Genomic DNA, 26,038 nt, shown 5'->3' on the forward strand with positions numbered 1-26,038 from the left:
AAAATTTCAGGGGAGGCGGGAGCCACCCCTGATGTATACACAGCTCCGTCCCTGAAAATAAGAGCCTTTGTTGACAACTCAAAGATATCTTTTACCAAAGATTGAATAGAGTGGTTACCAAACAGTTTTATTCCTTTACTGTGTGGGATACGATCTAAAAGATTGGTGGTTCACGTGCGTGACTTTAGAAGTCGAAGACGCAGGGATACTGAGGAAACTAAGTATTTAGGGGTAGTCTACTTGGTCCCAACTATACGAAGTTGGCATTGGGTTTTGTATAGTAGCTTAATTATGAGAGTATTCAAAACTGGACTAGGTCCCGAGGTTTTTCTACATTTGCGATTTCCTCGGTAACAAAATCTTGCTGTGTCATTTATTTTATTTCCCGCAATTATAATTTGGTTATTATAATTTAAAGTAAATATACTTGTACGTTAATTCCTTGTCACTTGATATTGATCCTATAGTGTTTCAGTTTAATACCGTACCTATTATCAAGTGAACAATTTGTTGTTGTATTGTGTCGATCTCGTATCCATAGACAATCACACAGAGTGTATACCATAGTTGTTGTATTGTCTCGACTTTGTCCGTAGACGATCACACTTGGTACCAGACTTATATGTTGATATTTAAAGGATTGTGGTGTATTTGGGTATACTTGTCTTTTTACTTTTCCATCCCGCAAGTTTGTTGACAATTTTTTCCTCCAAAAAGTCGAAAGATTTTACTTTATAAGCAGACTTTAAAGTTGAAAATCCAAGTATTTATCATTACTCTTCATTTGACTAACTCCCAATTTATCAGCTACTTCTTTTCTTTTCTCGGCTTTGACTCATTTTCTAAAGAGTGTCAAACAAAATTTCTTGCGGACTTCTGATGGTTCTATCATAGAGAGTGCCAAAAAAGAATAAATCGTCAACAAACATAAGGTGAGAGATGGATGAGGCCCACCTACACCTACTGACTTTATACATGTTGTATATACAGGGGGTGTGATTCGTATGAGTTTCCTTGGGAGGTACCAATTTCATTTAAGATAAAGAAAGTTTTTTGGTCTTCTATAAGATTTGGTATCCTCCCAGTAAACTGGTACCCCTATTAACAGCCATGGAATTGAACTAGACTTATGGTTTAGTGAATCTGCGCCAAATAATTAACAATGAAACTGTTAGATCACCGACGAATCTCTTCGTATGATAGATCATGTTTCTTTATTCCAACTGGGGCGAAATGGTAAAATTATTCTGTCTAAATGTTTGGATTGTTCAAAGTTGAAACCTCCACCTAACATTATTTTAATATTTACATCGCGGACCTTACCATTGCATTTTTCTGATTTTTCTTTGCTTTGTCTGGTGGCATTGTGGTGGTTCTGCTCTTGTCTTACGTAAAAGGGTTATCTTGTTTTTAACAAGAGTACTTAGAAATTGTTTCAATGACAAATCAGAATTAAGAGGGGCACAGAAAAAAAAAACAACAACTTATATGTCATTTATTTATATTTCTTTTTTGAATGCGTCTCTTGCATATATTTTTAGTTTCATTCTGAGTAGCTCAGCACTCTTTTGGTCTCACCTTCTACGGCTCCACCAACATATGAACAATATCAACATCATTTCTCGTTGCTCTCTCTTCATACCAACAACACCATACCCATTTCAGAACGACCATAGCCAGCACTAATACTCAATACTACAAACTTCTATCAGTAATTGGACCTGCAATCACTATTCATATCATTTCCAATCCCATAAACAACTTAGAAAATTTGTATCACCATTACAGTACTACCATTACATTCATTTATATTACCATCTCCATTTCTTTTCATTTAGTTCATATTTCTCTCCTGTAACTCAGTCCCTAAGTTGCCTTTATGTCTCTATCATATACCCATCATATGCATCTCATTTTGAGATCACTAACAACCACTACACACTTATAACATCAACCTAATCCATTTAAATTAACTCAACATCCATCTCAATTATCACATGTACCTACTCAACCAAATCCCCTTTCCAATTTCTGTAACAGTTTAATCACAACTCAGAACCATAATTTCCAATTTTGGTAAAGGCATGAGAAACCTTACTTCTCAATGAAATCAAAATTAAACTTCATGCAAACTTATTTATTTCATACTCAATTAAAACCCAATTAAAATTAACACATATACTTCTCAGTATAATGCATATAAATAAAGTTGTTTAGACACATATTTAATTTGTGGCTTAGTCATGCACATAACTATAAAATTTAATAACATGAATATTAAATAGATATATCGATGGATTTTACACATCCTAATCACTATAGTTGAACAATATATTTTTGTGTAATATCCAAATAAAAATATATATTTGGATATTCTCTCATTTTTAATCGGTATCATAACATGTAAATAAACAAATAAAACAATGCAAAATGAGTGTCCTAGCTCCTAATTTCATCTATATGAAATAACTATATTTATATATGAAAACTACATTCATACCTATATGGAATAAAAATCATTGTAGCCTAACATAAAATCCAATACAACGTTAGATCCGGGTAAATATTTAGTCTTATCATAACAAATTTTATAAATTATAATAAGGGTTATTTTGTTTTTGGTACTCATATTTTGTCCAATTTTTGATCTTGGTGTTTGGTACTTGAAAAATACGTTGACCCGCATTGGCCAGGTTAAATTTTGACTTCCGTCTAGTAATTACTAAAAATAAATAATTAAGTCTAATTAGTTAACACTGTTGACCGCACTGTCAGCCGCCCAATTTACAGTCCAACTAAATGAACTCAAGAACCCTAATTTAAATGTTACCGATCCAAGAATCAAATGCTTGGAAATAAAATGGTTCGGATCTACATATCCTTATGATGCACCAGCAAAAAAGAAAGGCAGAAGCCTTCACAATTAGCACTTCTTTGAGTTGTATTACATCACCAGTACTACAACCATCGTCAAAACTATATTCTCACGACTACCAATACTGCAACCATCGTCAATACTTCAACCAGCCACCACTCCCTTAAATGATTCATCATGCACTTCCAAATTAGACCCCTTAATTTCAGAAATAAATAAAAACCTTAATTTTTAGAAATTATTAATCTAATTTCAGACTCAATTAGCTTGCGAGAAATCAAATTGAGCAAACTTACCAAATTCCTCCCTTATTTATATCGTATCAACTACAATAGCTCCGTCCCTGGAACATCATCAATTTATCCCTAATCTTCCATTCATCAATCAGTAATTAACCCTTCCCTTTTTTTTTCTCATTCTTCTGTTCATCAATCCATAACAAACCCTTCAAAATGATACACCCAGATGTTAAATTTTATTTAGTATATGTATTTGTATCAAAGATTCAATGTTTTGTTCTTCTTGATATCAAAATTCTTCACAGAGAAAAACAAAGAGAGACAAAATCAAAACACGCAATCTGCTGGTGGTGGGAGGAGATGTACTGCTGATGAAGGAGATAAGAGATATAAGAAATAGTTTTGTAATCTTAGTCGTTGAAATTTTAGATGGGATAATTGGACTTTAGTACTCAGGTTTCGCCCAACTCTAGGCTTTGGTCTAACATTTGTCCAATGTCAGGGCTTGGTACCTGGACTGGACGTTGACCGACGTTGACAGTCTATGACCTGACTGTCATTAATTTTGTAAAATAAAAAAATTCAAAAATCCTGAGTTTACAAGTCTACCCCCGGAGTGGGTCTAAAATTCGGGAAAAAACACATTTAGGCTACGGCTCGAATGTAAACATCACCGCCTTTCGATCCAATTCAGGCAAACAATCTCCTTCAGCAGCAACATTCAACCAGTAACTTCATCTTCCAAATCCCTTCTACCCAGAGATGAAGAATTGCACAAACCCCTATTTCTTTCGCATATGTATCTTCCAACCAGTAACTTCATCTTCCAACACCAGTTCCAGAAACATAGAACCAACACAACAACCTGAAATCTTCTCCGCAACACCATCAGACTCAATTTCAGTTCAATGTCCTTCAGCTCTGCCATAAAAACACCACTTGGTTCTTTCTTGACAATAATATTTATTTTCATCTTCACAACCCCTGTCCTAGCATACATCTAAATATGCACTTCATATTCTTCTCTGCATCAAGAATACTGAACTCGTCCTGCTCCCTTACTGCAATCGGCCATTAAATCAACTATCATCTTTGATTGAACCACAATCCTTCAAATCCATCAAAATCTTAACCCCGAATCAACCAGTAACTTCATCTTCCAAACCCCTATTTCTTTCACATCTGTTTCTCCTTTACGAACCAGCATCATCTCTTTCCCCCTTAATTCCGCACACATCTTTGTCTGCATCAAGCACCACCAGAACTCAATTCATCACTTTTCCCTGCAAACCCAAATTCTCAACAATAACAAAACCCTTGTTTTCCGAGTCAAACAAAACCCTAATTTACCAATTAATCAAACCCCCAATTTCACTGAATGGAAACCCCAATTTCTGAATGAAACAAACCCCCAATTTCTGAATCAAACAAAACCCTAATTTTTCGAATTCAAATCAAACACCCAATTTGCTGAATCAATTCGAAACCCCAGTATATCTAAATTAAAACCCAAGTTTGAACGAATCAAAACCCAATTGTTAGTAGTTTTTTTCAAACTAGTGGTGATGATTACGGCGGAGAGGTGTTAGAGCGGTGGTGGTGGGTATGACGATGCTAAAGAAGAAAAAGAGACAGAAACTAATGGTGGTGGTCGTGGTCATGCTTTGCATAAGGATGAGAAGATAGTTTTATTAGGGTAGAAGGTTATAATAGTAAATTTCATCTTTAAATATCATTTAATTTAATTATAATTACTGTTTTTAATTTATTTAATTATTTGTAAACTTAAGTTAATATTTAACCTAGTCAACTCATGTCAACGTCCAGTCCAGATACCAAGCCCTAACGTTGGACAAATGTTAGACCAAAGCCTAGTGTTGGTCATAACCAGAGTACTAAACTCCAATTATCCCATTTTAGATAAGGGGAGATCTATATGGTGCGTCCATGTGGATGATAGGTTAAAGGATTTGGTTTGTCATTGTTAGTAAAATTTAAAATGTTTTAGTAATTAACTATTTAGTTGACGGAATACAAAACAACATAGTCAACACGAGTCAACGTCTATTTCAAGTACCAAACACCAAGCTGGACAAAAGTGAGACCAAACTCAAAAGTTGGACAAAACCTGAGTACCAAAAACCAAATAACCCTTATAATAATAAAGAATTGCATAAGCATACCTATATCTCTATGAGATTGATAAAGAAATATAAATCTAACCTGACTTCCTTGTGAATGTAAGAAGAAACTCCAATGAAATAGCCTTCTTCACAAAGTAAATTATTTTGTTTATTTGAAACTTAGCTTATTTTTCAACCATCGAAAAGGTAAAAAATTTCATAAACTGCAAAATTTCCAAAACAAAAAGATAAATCCAAGGCGACAAAATGATAAAAACCTAATCTTTGAAAATAACGAAAACAATAAGATGGAAAATTAAATTAACATGGATCACACAAGTAATTAAAAGAAATGATTTTTTTCATAACTTTGTTTGAGTTTTACGATAACAACAAACTGGGATTCCAATTTGCAAATTATCTTAAGTATTTTGTGATTGCTATTTATATATGTCACGATTCATCTATAATAATGAATATGTTTATGTTCTTTTAGATAAAAATTTAGTATTTTTTTGCTTTACCTATTGATTAAAGTTTGTCTTCAAGTTATCTTCTGCTTAGGTATAATGTGGCAACAACTTTGGATACATTAAAATGACAGTAGCGACACATGCAATATTGATGGATATTTAAAAATATTGGAAACATGACCGCTACTACTTAATATTATTCAACTGGCATCAATCAGGAAATAAAATTGGACAAACACGCTCGATATGGCTATAACAGGTGTTACATGCATCTTGTGTTGCATCGCACGTGGTTGAACCATTAAAAGTACACCCCAAAAACATTTCATATGTATTATTTGGATTTATTTTAAAGTTTTGAAAGGCTTTAATTTTCATTATTACGCACTTAAGAATTCATGGTAAAAAGTGTTTGTAAAAATTATGTTATAACCTAGTCAAACAACAAAGTGACAATTTTGTAGCCATAAGGTAACGTATAAGATCATAGCTTCCAAATTTTAAGTAATATCACGTGTGCATAATGTTCAAGCTTACCACCCAAACATGAACCACTCCATATAAAGATGTTTCTAAACAAAACAAGGATGAAAGCATGAAATCTAACAACCAATACAATAAATTATAACTAAAGTTACTTAACCAGGTCATTGATGCGGGCGATTTTTGTTATATGTTTGTTGATATCTTTAGTTATGCATTTCATCGGTGTTTTTATTTGTAAGTAAATCATAAAAGGTTGTTACACTAAGATTTTTACTGGAATCCTTGTCAGCGGATCTAAAACCTAGTAAGAGCAGTTCCTATGGACTCAACAAACTTGAAGTTAGTTGATTCTGCTCCCGCTATGGACTCAACAAACATGAAAAATGGATGTACAAACCAACAAATTTGTCGGTTTGTTGAGTGAGATGGAACATGTAGCGCGCGCTTGATGGAAGGCTGGGCGATCGTGTTACAAACGCGGGCGATCAAAGAACCATCGCGGGCGAGCATTGTACAAATGCCAGGTACAACTCCCGATTTATTAATTCTTTTTTAACCTATTTTATCTCACTTTTTCCTATTTTATCTCACTTCATCCTTTTTTATCTCACCTAAATATTATATTTTATATTTTATCTTCATCATACAAAACATTTTATATCAAAAAGAAATATTAGTGGGACCCTGGAAACCAAATTTGTTCATTTTGCTCTAGTTTTCCACAGTGGAAAACGCAATTTGTTCATCCACGTGGCTCAACAAAAAAACTTATTTGTTAATTGCCATATGAATTGCCCTAAGTTATTTTGGAGATCCTGAACTTGGGCCAGATAAATTCACCAGTAGAATTCAAAACTTCTAGAATACAAGGTCATCAGAACAAAAATCTCATGGAGGAAATCAGTATGTGGAAAACTAATTACCAAATTCTCTTTGGTTATATATATTTATTGCATGCCTCAAGCAGGAATGTAACCAAACGAGTTGTACGCATTAGATATCTCTAGCATAGCAAACCTTAAAAATTAATAAAACAAAAATAAATAATGCGGACTTATGAAACTTTTAAATGCTAAGCCACTGACTATATTATTTCCACGATGAGACCGAATTTGGTAATTGAAATACTAAAATCTCAATGATCTATTTCTTTTTATTGTGTGCAAATTGATAGAGCACTGCTCGGCCGAACTCGCATGCGTGCTATCTCAAGCATTTTTGTCAATGTTAGTGATCAAAACTATAAGTCTTGATTTCTAGTCTATAAATACTCCTCATTTCAACTCTAAATTCACACATTCTACACATTCTTCCCTCTCAAATCATCTACAAAAATGCCTCCCATAGTTCGTTTTGTTAGATTCACTCAACAAGAGGATTTAGCTATTTGGAGAGACTATATTTTTCACACACAAGATGTTGCCGCTGATGTTGCTACCGGTAGGAATGTATCACAATCGACGTTCTGGTAGAAAGTTTTTGAAATGTTCGCTGTTGAAACGATGAACATTAATAGGCGTGATTGTCACGGATTGGCGCATCGTTTTAGTGTAATTAGTTGTAATGTATCGGAGTTCATCTCTCAATTAATTGAGAATCACAAAAATAAGCTCAACGGTGAAGCCGAACATGAAGTGGAACCCAGAACTCTAGCGATGTGGAAAGCATTTCACGGCGGTCGTCCTTTCGACTTCCATGCTTTGTTTTTGAATTTTCTGTTGTTAACTTTCAAAACTGGAGCTCTTCTTTGCCTTTTAGCGGAACATTTTCTTGGAGCAACTTCTAAAACTTGCACTTCCCTTTTACAATTTTCAATCTTTTTAAAACTCCCCAATATCTTAGAAACAACAGCTTCAAGTTTTGCATCGCAAAAAAGTGTGATCGCCTTTTCAGCCATTTTCGAAGAGAAAATTCAAGTGAATTTTGGTGTGAGTGAATTGTTTGAACATGGTGGTAATTTATAAAGGTAAAAAGTGAAATTCGAATTTTAAAAAACTACCCACTGGCGTTAGAAGCAAAAATGCCGGCATTATATCTTAAGACGTCGCGTTGGTTCTTCTGACGTAAGCGTTTTTCCTTCCAACGCCAGCGTTCGATCTACGGACGCTAGCGTTTTTATCTGGATCGCACGCCTATTGATCTAACACTCAATGCTTTACCATAGTGGAAAACCTAGTTTGGCCATCCACCTGGCTCAACAAACGAATGGGTTTGTTCATTCTCATAGGAATTGCTCTTAAAGATCTCTTGCTATTTTGTTCTCCTTTGTCTTCTCTGTGTTTCTAATGTAAATTTACAAAAATTCTTTACGAACAACGAAAAAACCGAGAAAAAAAACCTCTTATCTCACAAATACCGCCCCTGCTGTCCTCCATGGGGCCCACCGGGACCCAAAAAAAAAAACTGAGTCTGGTGGTTTTGTCGCAGTCAGTTTTATCGGTCCGTAAAGAATCACTGGTAAATTTAAGTAGTTTTGAGGAGATAGGATCTGGTTAGGCCACATAGTATTTTCATCTTGTTACGGGGTACAAGGTCAGATGAGCCATTAGAAAAAGAAAATAAAAAAAATGTGTGATCAAAAAATTTGTCTGTACTCTATTACGGATGATGGCCTTTTTATTCAATTTTGTTCCATTTTCTGCCCTTGAAAAAGAAGTTTAGAATCTCATAGTCGGCTTAGCTAGTCTACTGTGCCTTCAGAAAAGTTTGTTAGTATTAGGCAAGGCCATTGTTAAAACACTCTGCAACCTTGCAATGGCATTTAGTAAACATACCGGAATAAAGTCCAAAGAAACGATAAAATTCCAAGGAAAGAACATAATATTTAATTTAAAACTGAATTGAGTTTTTGAGTTGGGAGAGAATAATCAGCATAAAAAAGATATTTAAGCCATCATTTCGACGATCAAACCAATAGAGAAATTACCTAATCATCACCTTAATCTCTCCCAATACCAAACTCATAAACCACAAAAGAAACAAAAAAGGCTAATAACTAAATTTGCAGGAAACAAAAACGGTAGCAGCGATTTTCTTTAGGGCATCAGATCTCCAAGGTGTTAACATCAATGAAATATTCAGACGCAAATTACCCATTTACATATAAAATTTCCTCATTTTCCCTTTTACAATCAATCGTCAAAACAAAACCAAAATCAAAAGAACAAAAAAAAAACGATTACTAGTTTCCAAAAAATTCGTAGTCCAATATTCAAACATCATCAAAATTGAGACAATACAAACCAACTGGTAAAAGTTTTGTTAGTTTCAGAGAAATTCTCTATCTGTAAGGAAATAATGAAAGCGACACCTGAAGACATTCTGATTGAGAGTGGCTCTGCAATTGCCTTCTTATATTTATTTATTTTTGATGCAAATCCAGCTTCTATTACTTAGGGTGTTTACATAACTTAGAGTGACAGGCTTTCAAATCATCCCTAATACCCTTACAGAAACTGTCTGGGATGTTGACAAAATAGTCTAAAGATAGCCTGTCTGATTTAGCGGATTTTGCAATTACATGAGCAGCATTATTAGTTGTTCTCTTAACATGGTTTAACTTGAAACAAGAAATAGAAAGAAGCAAGTGCCTTATTTCATCTACAACTCCTTGGTTCTTCCAGTCGACCGAAGGAATGGCATGCTTGACCGCGTTAATTACATTGAGATTATCTGATTCCAACACTACATCCTTTAAGTTGTTCTGTCTATCCCACATGATTGCTTCTTTCATGGCTAGACATTCCGCGTGCTCAGGATCTACTCCTCCATTGAAGTATCTGCACCTGACTCCTTGGCAGCTACCTGCAGAATCTCGAATTAGTAAGCCAATTCCAACTGTTTTGGTTGAATAATCAAAAGCTGCATCCATATTTATTTTAACTTCACTGGGTTGTGGTGGTTGCCAAACGTGTTTTGGGTTTACACTATTTCTAACCATCCCATAGTAGCATTGAGTAAGCATGTAATTGATTGAACGCGACGTGCGGAGTATATTCTGACTTCTATTCTGAAAGAGTTTTAAACACCTGTTCTTCCATATAAATCAGGATGTTATCATAAGCTTCAGTAGCCAGTGCTCATTATAATCTATGCCTTCTACTGATTGAAACCAACTCGAGATCCATAATTGCCTTCTTATATGTACAAGACTTTCTTTTCTAGGGTTAGGGTTTAAGAAACAAAGGTTTACGCCAGGTTTAAGATATATCATCTGAACCGTCCATTGCACATTAGTCTTGGATGTCGATTTCGATGCGGCGCAACGATTCTTCTTCGCCCCCGATTGAATGATTTATACCAACTCAGTTCTTTATTTCAAACAGGTCCTACATGGCAAGAGCTAACCAATTATATGGTGGGTTAATGTTACTGCTAGTATTGAAGGTTAACAGAGTTGCAAAAAATAAGTAGTCCACGGGTGACTGACATGTGTACAGGATTATACAAATTTGGAATACACTCTGCTTTGAAATGAAAAATCTAGTAATCCTCTCATTCAGATTTCCTATGCTACATATTACCCAATCAATTTACAAAAGTAAAAAATGAGGAGATTTTTGAAACATGTATGGTGGATAATGTATTGCTCTCACTAGAAGAGAAAAAGTTTCAGACTTGAGGCAGATAGAAAGAAAGAAAGAAAGAAAGAAAGAAAGAAAGAAAGAAATGAAGACTCTTTTAGAAGTGAGAAGGGTCTTTAGCCCTGTCAATTCTCCACACCCATTTCTCAATAAGTCTCCATTTGATCATCATGGTAGAGGGAGAAAGTCAGTAGTTTCAGTTTTCAGAAGTTCTCTTCCTGGTACTTGTTTACATTTTCTCACTTCTTAGAGAGTAATAATGATAACTAGAAATTTAGTTTGTAACTTTTTTTTTCTTCTCTTGCAGGAGAGGATGCTTTACAAATGTTTTTAAGGGATAGACAATTGAATGGTGACTTTGTAAGTAAAGCTTCTGATATTATTTGGAGAAGAGATGAATTGAAATTCATTGATCTTGAAGATAATGTGTTTGATGAAAATTCTCAACAAATGCAATTACAGGAGGTATGCACACAAGCCTGACTTAATTTATTATTCTCTTATCAGTTGTTTGCACATTTACAAGTTCTATCATCTATGTCTTGGAGGAACAATGACTAAGAATAGATTGTATGCTGCAAAACATAGTTTAACTCGTATTAGAACATTGCTCTACGTCAAATTAAAGCATCCCGAAGGAACAGACTAAACCATAGGGACATGACTTACACTGGTGACATAAGGGATACCGCGAGGGGGATTCCAAGTTTTGGGAACAAACCCACTGTCGAATCAATCGAGGTCCTATTAGTAGGTTCTGGTTATAATGTGCGTAACTTTATTCTTACTAACAAACTGGTGCAGGTCATGGAAACTGAGAATGACGGTGGATTTTTGAAGCTGACTAAAACCCTCGAATGGGTGTCTGGTGATGAAACTGCGCCAGTCAATAGGAAACAAACTTTTAAGGTCTGAATTTATTTTTGAAATTGCGATATATCATACTTGTTTATTTTTTCTTTTATTTTTTCTCTCACTAGTTTGGTAAGACAATCGTAAGTTCTTCTAATTGTTTGACTGTGTTATTGATTCAGTTACATTTTGTGTAATGACAGGAAATACAAGATGATCGTGAAAGAAGGAAGAAACTTAACCTTCTACAGTATGATGCTGTATGATGCTTTTGAATCGTATTTTATTTCTTGATAAACACTTGTGAACTTTGATTTCAATTTCATGTTACTTTGTCTGAATCATCTCATGCAGCATTTGTACTATCTAATCAAGAACTATGTTTTCACAAGCAAAAGTAATATCTGAATAATTTATAGTGCGCAAACAACTGACCTTTACTGTTGTTACCTTTCAGATTAAGAAAGAGTTGACCCTCTTAACTGCTGCAGTTGGAACTTTCTGCACTGGATATTGTTTAGTGGTCTTCTCTATACAGGTAAACACTGCATTGTTGCAGGAGGAAGTCTTTCGAAGCATTATCTTACATTGTCCCTTTTACGATATGAAAATGCAAGGGACTTTCTTAAATCTTACTACCAAAAATTCGATAGCCGTGGTGTGTCTGTATCATTTGCTAAGCTGATAAAATGGTTTCAAATTTCTAACAAAACATCTCTAGAAGAATGTGGCTTAATTTTTCGTTTTCTTAGTAGTTTAAATCTTTTCCTTCATTGTTAGAGCGTTAATTGTTTCAAAAAATTCTCATTTTAACTTCACTTGTCTGTTTTATAGGCTGCTATAAGTTATGCAACGGGAGTTCTTTTCAGGTAAACAGTATTTTTGTCCTACTGTGAGGTTCTTTGATGACCAGCCAGGGTTCATACCTAGATATTTTACTCTTTAACTTTGGAGCTTTGTTTTCCTCTTTTGTAGAGCAGTTTTTTGTATCTCCAGCTGTTGTATTTCCATGTTGACAACCTGACGAGGGAAGCAGTCCCACAGATTTTCAGGCAGAAGAAAGTAAAGAAGTATAAATTCAGCTAAACTATGTGAATGTTCTGTGCTATAATAGTTTTTATGCTGTATCATTTGGTCTCATGCAAATTCCTTTAAACGAACAATGTGTTTTCTGAATCAGAATTGGGATAAGAAGTGAGGACTTGCAGAACTTCTTTGAAACAACGCTAAATGGTAGTGGCTTTGTTCTTTCATCGCCAAGGCTTGTGATCCCTGCTGCAATTTATGGACTTTGGGGGCTGTCTACTCATTTTTCCAATGATCTTTTTAGTTTTCAGGTACATTTTAACCTTTTCTCAATCTCTGACCTCATATACTTGGGAGCTGGTAAGTATTACGCAGAAAAAGTGGATAACTCATATATGAATGCGAGCAACTAGATCCCCCCGGTGTGGTTCCTGGAAACAAATATGGTTAACTGTCTTATGAAAATATAAATTGTCGATTCATCCACTGATTACGTGGAGTGTTCTTGATTCACGTAAACAAACACCTGATAGTGGTGGGTTATTTTCTTTTGCAAGTTTTGCACATTATTGGGCATAATAAAATGAATTGAATTTCACTTTTGTTTTGTTTGTTTCGTATAGCTTGTTCCAGCGATGTTTGGGTTATTTGCATACAAGGCTGCTGCTCTGGTTCAAGTTTACAGAGACAATGAAGACTTGAAGTTGATCTTTCCAGGTGGCGATGAATATTCAAATGAGTGAACAGTAGTCCCCCTCGTGTTCACTGCTGCACCTTTAAGTTTTAAGCAGTGCATGCAGTGACTCAAATTTTGGCGGATGGCCCATACAGCGGTTGCAGATGTTATTCAGATTGTTATCAACAATTGCTGTTGTTTATCCATTTGTGTGCCACCCATAGTGGTTATGTATAATCAGCCGAATAAATTGTTATGTACTTAATAGTGTCTATGAAAGAGTTATATCGACCCTTTCGTCTTGCTGAAGTTGTTCACTAACAAGAGGAAAGAACCCTTGTATTTGCGCCATGTACGTTGACAACCTACCCTGTGTATACGTTGAAACGGAAGTGGTCATGGCAACAGAAGAAGAACGTATTTGCTTTTAACTCCTGAATTAATTTCTGGTGCGAGGTTAGGGACCGACTTTTTGTCTTTAAATCCGATTCAGGAATCAGTTCGACCTAAGATTGGACCAGCTTCTAATCCAATTATTTTCATTTGCTCAGGTCTGCGTCGGGTTTAGGATAAACCCATTCAATAGTCAAGCCCCATTCAAACAAACAATCCGATTGTATCAGTTTGTTTTGGCTGTCAGTCTAGCTGAATCTTCCGTACAGGCCAGTCAGAAACCCAATCACTGTATTGGCCCCTTAACTGAGCATCAATATCTGTAGGCTCCAGCTCCTTCATAAACCTGTTTTAAAGTACTTCAAAGTTGTCCTGCAGTGATGTTCAAAATCAGGCTTAAAAACAAAATTGGATGGTTGGCAACTGTCAAGTACTAACAGGCAGAACATGTCCAGCAGATCCAAGACAATGCCTGCAGTAACAGTTTCAGGTCTTTGATTTGCTTAGAGAATCAGAAACCTTCCCTCAATCTTTAAAAAGGGTATACACACTGAACTGTAAACCCATGGATTAAGGAAACAAGGACAGAACAATAAACCATGGAATTAAGGAACAAGAACGTTAACCAATATATAAAACCGCGACGTACATTTAGAAACATCTAACAGCACACAATGAAAAAACTATTGTTCTGTGAGTTCTACAATAAGTGAGCGGTGAACATGTACATACAACCAAAGCCTCAATTCAATAGCAGGGGCAGAATCTAAACAACACTAAACAGCAGGTTTCAGATATTTCTAAGGCGCCCTTGCAAGCTTGAGAAAGATAGCTCCAAAAGTTGTTCGAGAAGCTGAGAAACTGTGGGTCAGGCTCCCAAGAATTTTCTAAAGCAAAATATCAAGGAACAACACTAGTGCAGTCTGCCTATACTGTAAAGAACATTTTGTATGAACACACAAGTCCAGTTTAGAAAGGGGCTGAGCTTGTTCTTCGAAGCTGATACTTCTGTTCAGGCGGCGGTGCAGATGGTAATATTGTATCCAGCTCCTGCAACAAACCGAGAGGAAAGGGGATGTTGAATATCCAACAGGAAAGGTAAAAACATGAGAGTAGATAACAGTTTTTACTAAATTTCATCAACTATTCGACGTACAAAAATTACACCTCCTGGAACTACAAGCAAATGACAGAGGATCCAAAGTTGTGAGCAACCATATGAAGACTTGTCATCTCACATAGTATAAGAAATTTGGCATACATCACAAACGCTTCATGAAGATTGTTATTCCTATTTTTATGTGTACTATTTATGATTTCTCCAATACACTGAAGTCAAATCAAGATATCACCAAGTCAGAATAAAAAATCCCAGTCTTGGCAAAAAAAAATTTAGACTGTAGAAACTAACACCAGCATCGAAACATGGTTGGCATCTAATACTTGGATTTGGTGGAGAAGATGACACTCATAAACTTAACTTCTTACAATTGTGAAATGACTCATTTCGTAACTTTAAAAGATGCTGGTTCCACAAATGAATGACCTTGGCTTCTCGGAATATGCTTAATATTGGAACTTGGTCAAGACACTAACCTGGACTAGTTTTGGGAGTGCCAATATTTTTTTTTGGTAGCGCAATCACTAACCTTAGCACTATTCAAAAGAGATAAATAGCATAAACATGTAAAAAGCAACAGACGTTAACTTCGTCCCAGTAAAGATGGTTAGGCACCCAATCACCACTACAAAAAGGTAGTCCAATAAAACAGAAGGATAAAGATTATGATGGGAGTCGAAAAGACAAAGGTTTGGGAGCTGTCCATGACTTCGGTGAGAGCTATGAATATAATTAGGTATCTTTCGTGGTTCAGAGCTACAAATATTACATAATTAATGACAAACTGGTTACACTCCCAACTTAAAAGGTCCCCGAACATCATTGTGGAGGCACGTTTGTATGATAATTTGCATTGAAACTACTCTAAAACAACTCCGCAGCCTTAAAACCCTGAATTTAATATATTCTCCACAGGTTCATAGGCCGCACACTAATTGCACGGTAATAACAACAACTTTCTATTTAGACAAATTTGATCAGTACTATGTCACAGGTGCACCAGAAAATAAAACCAAGTTTTGTCCCATCTAAAACCCTCATTCAGAATTTAGACACTAGATTTCATATAGAAATCACTCGATTCGATCTAAACCCTGCTAGTCTGATTTATATCGCAATGATCAGTATTTAAACTTCCAGAAGATATAGCCACCACAAAGAAATGAAATGAAATGCAAGAAGCACAAACAAACAAACAAAAATAACAAATAGAAAACAGGCATCTACCTTCTGTTTCCTGAGCCTTTCATTTTCCTCTTCCAGACGCGAAACCTTGTTCTCCAGCTCATTAGTGTAAGCCTGCCCAAACCATTTCTTAAACTATTTATATATACTAGAATAGAACAATTATTGGAACTCCACAGCTAACTGAATAGCAAGAGAACCCACCTGCTTCCTAGCTCGTGACCTGGCTGCAGACTCCCTGTTCTTAATCATCCTTTTCTGCCTTCTCTCTACAGTTTTCTCAATCATGTCTCCTCCTGGGGCAACCCTTTTTCGCCCAGGTGTTTGTGTATCTGACAAGGCTATAGGAGATGACAAAGCCATTTGGTTGTCAGAATAGGTGACTTCCAAAATTGGACTTGTAGCTAGAGCAAGAGGCTGCGGAACTGGACGACCTGGAGCAAAAATTCCCATCATATTTTGTTGTTGTTGTTGCTGCTGCTGCTGATGTTGATGTATTGCAGGGACCTGGTACTGCATCCATGGAGCTTGCTGAGTGAAACTCTGAGGAGGTGCTGCCATTAAATCAACTCCTACACCAGTAGCCCCTTCATTTTTCTTATCCCCTGGACCTTCAGCGACAACCCCTGCTTTCACCAAGAAATCTTCCAGTGTCATCTCACCTAGAGTTTGTTGTCTTTCCTGAGCAGCTTTCAACTCTTCTGTGTCATTTTTCTGACCTTGCTGTATATCTTTCCACACCTCATCGACCGTTTTCTTGCTAAGAGCCCTAGTTAAGTTAAGGCTCGCTTGACGCTGTAAAGCAGAAGCTGAAGCATGTTGTTCATTTTGAGCTGTATTCTCCGCGTCCATTCCTACACCCTGGTTGGCTTCGGCCGTCCACACATTCTTTAGTAGCTCATCTAGGTTCATGCTACTTAAAGGTTTTCCTAAGTCTCCTAGCTGGTTTTGAACCTCATCAAGCGTAAGATTGTACAATGATCCTTGCCTCGCTAACGGCAGGAACTGAGAATGCTGACTGTTACCACCTTGAGACCCCATCGTCTGAATCCCCATTCACCAATTTTTTTCACAGTATGTGTGTGAGTGTATCATTCCAAACCTCAAGCTCAAATACCTGATGTAAAAACCCTATAAATCTCAAGGAAGAGAAATAATAAACAATAGAAAGTAATTAATGCTCAATCTCGCACATTCTGTCCATCAATCTAAATCTAACACCACCAACTGTACTGGCCCAAGAAACTTGGAGGGTTTCAACCTTTAAAACTCATACATTTTCCAACCCTAAGGATAACAAAATTCAAAAAAATAAAAAATAAAAATTTACTCAGACCTAAGATCCCAAAACCCAAAAAGATACAAAGAACAACTTAAATGCCCTAGAATGGAGAGGGATCAAAAAGAAAAAGATCAGGAAGAAACCCAACTTACGAATTTATCGAACCATTACAGATCGTTACAAATCCAGAAATGAAAAAGTAACAAAAACTCACCTGAATTCATTCAAAGCACAGAAGATAAAATTATGATATACCCTGCAAAGAGAGGAGAAGAACCAAACTTTAAATTAAATTAAAATCTTCGAATTTTTAAAAACAAAAAACCCCAAAAAAAAAAATTATGCAAGAGAGAGTGAGAAAAACAGACCTAAAACAGTGATGATCGGGGAAGTGAATCTTAAAAATGCACCATTTTTATCTTCTTGTGAGGTTGTTAGAGGCAGGTGGAATCCACATAATATTAATTTTTTGTTTGTTGGTGTTAATGTTATTGCAGTGGGACAAAAACAAAACCAGACCCGAATCTCCAGTTTCAGGAGATGGAAAAACCTAAGTTCTTGGCCTTGTTTAGTTATTTATTTATATATGGAAAATTTCTTGTTTGGTCCTAAGCCCATAAGGTTATTTATAGTAGGGTCCAACTGGATTTTACTCTTATCCTAATGTCCAAAGTTATTTGAAAACATGGAAATGACTAATATACCCCACTGTTTAAGTACGTGTGAAATAACATACTTCTACTAAATCAGGATTTTATTTATCTGGAGGTCCAAATTTAATTAAAACATATAAAGGACCATAGATTTGAGTACATATCTGCTACACTGTTTACAAATTTGAGTACATATCTGCTACACTGTTTACAAATTTGAGTACTTCTACTATTTTATTTCTCAGTAATCTTCTCTCTTGCTGCATCACAATCTTCTTAGCTTAAACCACAACTACAACAGCTACATCAACACCATTGTCATTTCAATTCAACTGCAACACAGACTTGTTCTTCTTCCTTGTTTACACAGCACTACCATCTTCATAAACCCATTGAGAACGAACATCTCATCCACTGATTTTGTTCACAATAATCACCACATACAATTCCTCCTCTATCTCATATGTATCTTCAGTTTACATCAGCAACCCAACCTTCTATGTTCCTCCAAATCCATTTTCAGCACACCTTCTTTCAAACACACATCACAACCAATTTGTAACTTTATCAAGACGACCACCAATTTCACAAGCTTGCAAATCTGAACCAATAGCAACTCTTGTTCCTATCATTCAAAATCTGTCATTTCTTGCAATAAGTTCTGAACTGCAGCTCCAGATCATCTCCATATCCAATTCCAGTACTGAATCAAACGTAACAAAGATCATTTATTTCAGTATTTCATATACGTATTGAATCAAACATAACAAAGAGCACTTCCTATCAGTATGTGACATATGTACTGAAGATTCATGAAAACACAAAGAGAAAGCACAAAGAAAATGGCGAGTACAAACCTGTGTATGAATCATTCGGAAAGTAGACATCAATATATAATGAGCTGGTGCACTCTCTGATCCATGTAGAAAGGCATTTATGAAGGAACTTTCGGGACTATCAATTAATACCAGCATTACATAGCCTGGTTGCCAGAAGGAAGGCAAAATGATGATGCTTATAATAGATGTATGCATAGGAGTAAGTATTTGGATTGGATCACTCAGCATCAGACATGTTTTGAACCTGTAAATGTGACAAAGATGTAACAGTATTAATACACAGTATTTCACATATGTACTGATGGATCAATACTAAAACAAGTGAGACATCTATGAAAAAACAGAATCTAGGAGCAGTTTCTATGAGTATGCCATAAATGTACTGCAGATTCATGAACTACAAATCAAACTGCATGACAAGAATAATTAAGGATCTATCAGAAATAGCAGAATCTAAGCACATAATATGGTATTTGACATATGTAATGATGGATCAAACTAAAAAAAGCGAGAGATCTATGAAAGAAACAGAATCTAAGAGCAGTTTCTATGAGTATGCCATATATGTACTGCAGATTCATGAACTACAAATCAACTGCATGACAAGAATAATTAAGGATCTATGAGAAACAGCAGAATCGAAGCACATAATGCGGTATTTCACATATGTACTGATGGATCAAACTAAAAAAGTGAGAGATCTATGAAAGAAACAAAATCTAAGAGAAGTTTCAATGAGTATGTCATATATGTACTGCAGTTTCATGAACTACAAATCAACTTCATGACAAGAATAATTAAAAATCTATGAGAAACAACATAATCGAAGCACATAATACGGTATTTCACATACGTACTGATGGATCAAACTAAAAAAATGAGAGATCTATGAAAGAACCAGAATCTAAGAGCAGTTTCTATGAGTATTCCATATATGTACTGATGGATAATACGATCTGAAAGTACAAACAAATCGAAAACAGAAAAATAATAAAATCGATAGCTAAAATCATTAAAAACATGATAATCTAACCAAATAACAGAATAAATATGAACAAGATTCATAAAAAAAGAACAAAAATGACCGAGCTTTATGAGTATTCCTTATATGTACTGCTGGATAATACGATCTGAAAGTACGAAAACAAAAAGATAATGAAATCGAAAGCATAGATCTCTCACTTTTTTAAGAATCTATGAGAAACAACAGAATCGAACAATCACAAAGAAGATTTATAAAAACAAAAACAAAAAAAGCAATTCACAAATAGAAATATAAACAATGTAAATCACAGAAATCACTAACATAGAGAACATCATTATAATCGAGTTACCAAAATCATGAAATCGATCTAATCTTTATGATTCAGTTGAAAGCATAACAGAAAACAAAAACAAACATTATAGAAAAGATTAGATAACATACCTGCAAAAAGAGGGCGACCTTCAGAAACCCTACGTCTAAATTCATCAGCACCAACAACAGCTGAAGAAAGAGAAAGGAGAGAAGAAAACCGATCTGAATTTTTTTGATCGAGAATATAGAAAACTTAAAATGTTATTTGTTAGGTGAAGGTTATTTTAGGAATTTTTGAAATACACATCTTTGGTCCCGCACGTGTACAGGACCTGGGCTTAAAAAATTTGGTCCATTTTCATGTTTTCTTTTAATTATGGACCTCTGATTAATGGGATTTAATGGGTGGACCTGCCACTAACTAAGAACACTATAATGGTACCTATTGGTAATTCCTAGTTTATATATCGTGGGTAGTGTGTACATAGAAAATGAGAAACTTAGTCAGAGGAAAAAGACCGATTCACCACCAATCCATTAACCCCGTTTGGGCTTCTTTTATTTTTTCCTTTTCTTGCTGCTTTAAAAGACGGTTCCAATCAAGTTAAAAGGATGTTGTCATGTATGAGTGTGGTGTAGGTGGGACATTTAAAATGCCCTACTGATGCCGGATGACCAGAACTTGGACCCTATGTTACAGGACTGACTACAATTTGTGCGTACCTGTGTTGCATACCTTGCAAGTTTCCAATTTGTGCGTATCCCCCTTGGCGCAAGCAGCCAAGGATGAAGGATGGACAAGAATAAGTGAATAACACATCAGTTGACAGTCCAGTAGGTCTTCCATAGTACGATTCTATGGAGTTTTTATGCCAGAAACTTACCACTTTCCAATTATACCCAAACTGGAAACATCTGATAAGTTTTTATTTTTATTTTTTGTAGATAACACATGTCTCGTTTTTATTAAAAATAACATTTCCTTTATTTCTGCAAAAATGTTATTTTCACTTTTATAAAAATAGAAGTAGTATTATACTTTCGAAAATTCTATATAGATCAGAATTTAGTATTACATTTTCAAAAATTCAAAGAGTTGTAAAGAGCTAACATAGACTTTTAAGCTGAAGATGGTGCGACTCTGAAGGAACTGAAGAATGAGTACAAATCTGAAATGCAAGGAAGATTCAACTGGGTTACCATCAAATGAAGTATGAAATTTTGAAGCAATCTCTTTCGTCCTGGGAAATCTGATCAAAGTCTCTAAAGATCAGAACAATACGACAATCAACCTAGATAGCTTAACTAGAAATCTAGCCATTTAGATAATTTCAATTGGAAATGTCCAAACTTAATGTTCTTATTTAACTATATTCAGTTTGTAAAAGTAAACGAAAATGACATTGCTTGGGATTGCTCCCAAAGGTCTATGCATGATGCTGGAGGAAGCTCTGCAGGCCAGTTTGTATCGTTTGAGTAACTACCTTCTGGAAAAAAAAAAGCGAACTCTAGGGTTTCACGAGAGGAAGCTCCGGTTTTTTCTCCCTCCCTTTTTCTTTTGAGTTATTTAGGGTTTTCTCGATTTTACGCTCTAATGGCGCAAAATCAAAGCAACAATCCGCCTGTTTTAGGCGATCAACATGATGATCAAACCAGAAGAAATAATTGGAATCATTCACGCAATAGGCGCATCTATGTTCCAAAGAATAATGCTGCAAACCCTAGTTCTTCCTAGAATAGGAAACAACTCGAAGATGGCAATCATGACGCGAATGGGAATCCGCTTGGAGATGGCAATCATGGCGCGCATAAAGAAGGCACTTATGCGGCTATATTAAAGAAGAGAACACATGTTTTATCAAAGATTGACGTTGATACACTCTCTCATCCCCCAGTTCGTTCTACAACGAACAATGATGTTTTGATTAAAATCCCGCGGGAAACTCATGCTCGAATCAAGGCTGTGTGGAGGTTTAGCTTGGTTGGGCGTTTGATTTTTTTCAAAACCCTAAAATTTGAAGATGTCAAAAAATAATTATTGAATCAATGGAAACTCTCAGTTTCGGTTCAATTTATTCCATGGAAGAAGGGATATTTTGTTATTAAGCTTGACAATGAAGATGATCGAAAACGAGTAAGTTATGATGGCCCGTGGAAGATTAAGTCTGAAACTGGTTTCCAACAGCTTAAAATTCATCCATGGATGCCTATGTTTGATCCAGGGAAGGATAAGATTACTAGGGATGTTGTTTGGGTTCGTTTCACGGCTCTTCCAATGGAGTTTTGGGATGAAGAGACGATTTTTCGAATGGCTAGAGGGCTTGGAAAGCCGGTTTCTGTTGATCTAAGAACTCTGCGCCATGAATATGGCTACTTTGCTGTGGCTTTGATCGATATAGATTTCTCGCAACCTTTAGGAAGGATTCTGGTTGATGGCGAAGAAAATGAAGAAATTTTTGTTCAACAGTATGAAATTTTAAACAGGCCTAGTTTTTGCGATTATTGCAAATCTATTGGTCATAAGAAATCTGATTGTAGAACAAAAAAATATGATGATTTGAAAGACAAAGCTGATGAAGAAACTGATCCTGAGATCAAAAAATCAATTGAAGCTGACATGGAAGACCTTAAGAACTTCTGGCAAAAGGAAAGAATTCCTAAAGATGATGGCAAAGACAAAGCGAAGAAGCCGACTGATCCATCGCTGCGAACAATTCTTGAGAAGGATCAAGCAAACAAACCTGGTGATGATCCTAAAACAATGAAGAACCCATCAATCCTTGAGATTGCTACGGGAAAACATACTCATTTCCTTGAGAAAGTGAAGCTAGTAATGGTGTGGGATCGGGTGAAGAAGGTAACAGACCAGCGGTGCATAATGATGGTGCGTCACTATCCGAGGCGCACAATGATGGTGCGTCACTGTCCGTTGTGCCCAATGACGGTGCTTCTCATTCCGTGAAGCGCAATGACGGTGCTAATCTGATCGAACGCAATGATGGTGCTTCTCAATCCGAAAAGCGCAATGATGGTGCAGAGTCAAATTTGCGCAATGATGGTGAGGAAACTGCGGAAAGTGTGCATGATAGTTTGCGTAAGGAAGATGATGTAAATCTTGAGGCACAAGAGATGGAAGCTTTTAGGAATTATGAGGCTATGAAAGAAGCAACAAGGCAGCGTGAGGTTGATGCTGAGGTTGCTAGGATTCAACAAGATATGGCTAAGACGAGGCTAGAAATTTGAGAAAGAAGGTATTGGAAAAGAAACAAGCCGAAACTCCACCAATTCTGGTTAATATCAATGAAAGTGATGACTCTGTAGGTACTGAGGTAGCAGCTAGCTCTCCAGCTGCTAATATTCAGGCTCCTACGGATGATAATGATGATGCTAGTTTTAGTGAGGCCACTAAAACTTCGAGAAGATCTACTCCGTCTAAATCTTTAGAGAACTTAACGGTTTCTAATAGATTTGAGACTGGGAACGAAGAGACTGATGAGGTAGTTATTGAAACAAATTTGGATACGGTGAATACTCAGGATCAGACGCAACCAACAAATAATTCCAAAGTAGCAGAAGATGATGCAATAAATTTGGAATTACTTGCTAAGAAGGAACAATAAGAACGTGAGAAGAAGGAATTGGTTGATAAGAAGAAAAAACCAAAGGTTACTAAAAAGAAGCCTGTTACTGTGGTAAATGTTAGTCAAGTTCAAACTCGAGGTGGTAGATCTTCCAGACAGGGTTCGGCAAGCCCTCCAAAGGACAAGGTTAATTAATGCGGGTCTTTTATTGGAATGCTCAAGGCTTGGATAAAGATGGTGCAAGGGACAAGTTGATTTAGCTTTATCACTTGCACAATCCTGACGTAATTTGTATTGCGGAGCCGCAGGTTCATTGCACTACACGTTTTGTTAGGAATTTAAATTTGTTTGATTTTTGTGAAGATGTTGTTACTAATGAGGTGGATGGTGAGAGAGGTAACATTTGGGTCTTTTGGAGGAAATCTCTAGCAAGGCCGACTGTTTTATCCTCTTCAAAACAAGCTATCACTTTGGATTTTTCTGGTGATTATATCACGACAGATCATGCTTCTTTTGACGCGGTGGCAAGGAGATCTCTTTGGCGTCAATTGGGGTTGGGATTTATATATATTCTGTGGTTGGTGTTGAGGGATTTTAATTGCGTTCTGCGTTTGGACGAAAAGAAGGGTGGTAGGACGATTAAAGAAATTTATATGAATGAGTTTCGAAGTTGCATCTCTGATAATGGTTTGGTGGAACCAGATGCTATTGGGAAGAAATATACTTGGACTAATTGTCGGAGTGGAATACATAGAATCGTTTCTAAACATGATTGGGCTGTTATAAACGATGCTTAGTATGATAAGTACGCTAACTGGAGGTGTAAAGTTTTGCCAAGAGTTTGCTCTGATCATTCCCCTTTGTTTGGTTTTGCTTTTGACAGTCCAAGGCCGAATAGGGCTCCTTTTAGAATTCAGAAAATATGGCTTTCTCATCCATCTTTTTTGGATTTTGTAAAGGAAAGTTGGAGTATTAGGCTGGATGGTGCGCCTCCTTTTGTTTTCACTTCTAAGTTGAAGAGACTGAAGTAAGCCTTGAAGATTTGGAATAGAACTGTGTTTGGGGATGTTCAGTTTCGTTTAAAGCAAGCGGAATTGGATCTTGGTAAGGATAATGATATTCTGGATCAAAATGTTAGGTGTGAGTTACAATTTTTGAAGGTTGTCGATGCTAGAAAGGCTGTTGATGAGGTGCGAACTGAGTTGGCAGTTATGTTCAAACAAAAATCGAGAACTAATTGGTTGGAAGATCAAAATACTCGATTTTTCCACAACAGCATACGCATGGGGAGAAGCGAAAACACAATCTCTGAATTGAAGATTTCTACTAACTCTACTTTGATTTTGCAGGATGAAATTAAGGATTACATTGTTGATCATTACCGTGCAAAATTCAATGGTGGAGACGTGCATATTGATCCAAAGCTGTTTGATTATGAGCATGAAAGCATCTCAGCTGCTGAAAGTGCTTTTATGGATGTTATTCCGTCTTTGGAGGAAGTTAAGGAAGCGGTTTTCGATTTGGGCGCAGACTCTGCACCTGGACATGATGGATTTACAGGTTCTTTCTATAGAGTTTGTTGGAACATTATTTCTAGAGATCTTCTTAATGTTATTGCAAACTGTTGGGCGATGCGGAAAATTCCTAATGGCATTAACTCTAGTTTTATTGTTCTAATCCCAAAAAATAACAAATCTAGTGCTATTAAGGATTATAGGCCAATTGGTTTAAGCAACTTTTTCTTCAAAATCATTACAAAAATTATGGATACCAGACTTGGTACAGTTCTTAATAAATTGATTTCTGGGGAGCAAGTGGCGTTTATGAAGGGAAGAAACATTCATGAAAACATAGCTTTGGCGTCGGAACTGATCAACGAGATTAGTGCGGAAAGGAAGCATGGTAATGTTGGCCTCAAACTGGATATAGCCCAAGCTTTTGACACGGTTAGTTGGGAATTTGTTGCTGAAGTTTTTCGGCAATATGGTTTTTCCGATGCATGGTGTATGTGGCTGCTTAATATTCTTAACTCTGCTCGGATTTCTATCATGATTAATGGTAGCCCTGAAGGTTTTTTCAGTATCACTACAGGTCTGCGTCAAGGTGATCCTCTTTCACCTTTGATTTTTGTTCTTATTGAAGATGTTTTGAGCCGCAATCTCTCTAAGTTGTTTGCAATAAGAAGTATGCACCATATGGTGAGCAAGAAAGGTGTTGCGCTAACTCATTTACTCTTTGCGGATAATATTCTTATTTTCTGTAAGGTTAATCTTCATAATTTGAGGAATTTGAAGGAGATGCTTGGTATGTACCAACGTGCTTCTGGCCAATACGTTAGTTATGCCAAAAGCAAGT

The 26,038-nt window shown here is 36.1% G+C and overlaps 3 protein-coding genes and 2 non-coding genes across 6 annotated transcripts; 2 read left to right on the forward strand and 3 right to left on the reverse strand.

Annotated features, from left to right (window-relative positions):
* Positions 1 to 9,057: 9,057 nt before the first annotated feature.
* LOC113314650 lies at positions 9,058 to 9,140 on the reverse strand. Its single transcript, XR_003342533.1, has one exon. It is a non-coding gene; the product is annotated as a small nucleolar RNA Z102/R77 (small nucleolar RNA).
* Positions 9,141 to 9,231: 91 nt separating this feature from the next.
* LOC113314643 lies at positions 9,232 to 9,322 on the reverse strand. Its single transcript, XR_003342525.1, has one exon. It is a non-coding gene; the product is annotated as a small nucleolar RNA Z101 (small nucleolar RNA).
* Positions 9,323 to 10,712: 1,390 nt separating this feature from the next.
* Positions 10,713 to 13,637, forward strand: LOC113308181. Its single transcript, XM_026556657.1, has 9 exons — positions 10,713 to 11,000; positions 11,087 to 11,244; positions 11,584 to 11,688; positions 11,835 to 11,891; positions 12,089 to 12,169; positions 12,466 to 12,500; positions 12,612 to 12,701; positions 12,812 to 12,968; positions 13,281 to 13,637. The coding sequence occupies exons 1-9, from the start codon at positions 10,865 to 10,867 to the stop codon at positions 13,398 to 13,400; spliced, it is 939 nt and encodes a 312-aa protein (XP_026412442.1). The 5' UTR covers positions 10,713 to 10,864; the 3' UTR covers positions 13,401 to 13,637.
* Positions 13,638 to 14,313: 676 nt separating this feature from the next.
* Positions 14,314 to 17,872, reverse strand: LOC113310787 (ABSCISIC ACID-INSENSITIVE 5-like protein 2). Of its 2 annotated transcripts, none has more exons than XM_026559572.1 (5): positions 17,682 to 17,871; positions 17,528 to 17,569; positions 16,236 to 17,148; positions 16,074 to 16,145; positions 14,314 to 14,776 (listed from the first exon to the last, which is right to left on the reverse strand). In XM_026559572.1, the coding sequence occupies exons 3-5, from the start codon at positions 17,085 to 17,087 to the stop codon at positions 14,696 to 14,698; spliced, it is 1,005 nt and encodes a 334-aa protein (XP_026415357.1). In that variant the 5' UTR covers positions 17,088 to 17,148; positions 17,528 to 17,569; positions 17,682 to 17,871; the 3' UTR covers positions 14,314 to 14,695. The 2 variants fall into 2 exon arrangements, with proteins under 2 accessions (XP_026415357.1, XP_026415358.1); XM_026559573.1 differs by having other exon boundaries at positions 14,403 to 14,776; positions 16,236 to 17,162; positions 17,682 to 17,872.
* A 4,433-nt stretch (positions 17,873 to 22,305) lies between these two features.
* LOC113312863 lies at positions 22,306 to 23,722 on the forward strand. The gene is made up of 3 exons (XM_026561597.1): positions 22,306 to 22,959; positions 23,067 to 23,280; positions 23,424 to 23,722. The coding sequence occupies exons 1-3, from the start codon at positions 22,306 to 22,308 to the stop codon at positions 23,720 to 23,722; spliced, it is 1,167 nt and encodes a 388-aa protein (XP_026417382.1).
* The last annotated feature ends 2,316 nt before the right edge of the window (positions 23,723 to 26,038 follow it).

The sequence above is a fragment of the Papaver somniferum genome, chromosome 9 (assembly GCF_003573695.1).
Source record: "Papaver somniferum cultivar HN1 chromosome 9, ASM357369v1, whole genome shotgun sequence".
In the NCBI taxonomy this organism is placed as follows: domain Eukaryota; kingdom Viridiplantae; phylum Streptophyta; class Magnoliopsida; order Ranunculales; family Papaveraceae; genus Papaver; species Papaver somniferum.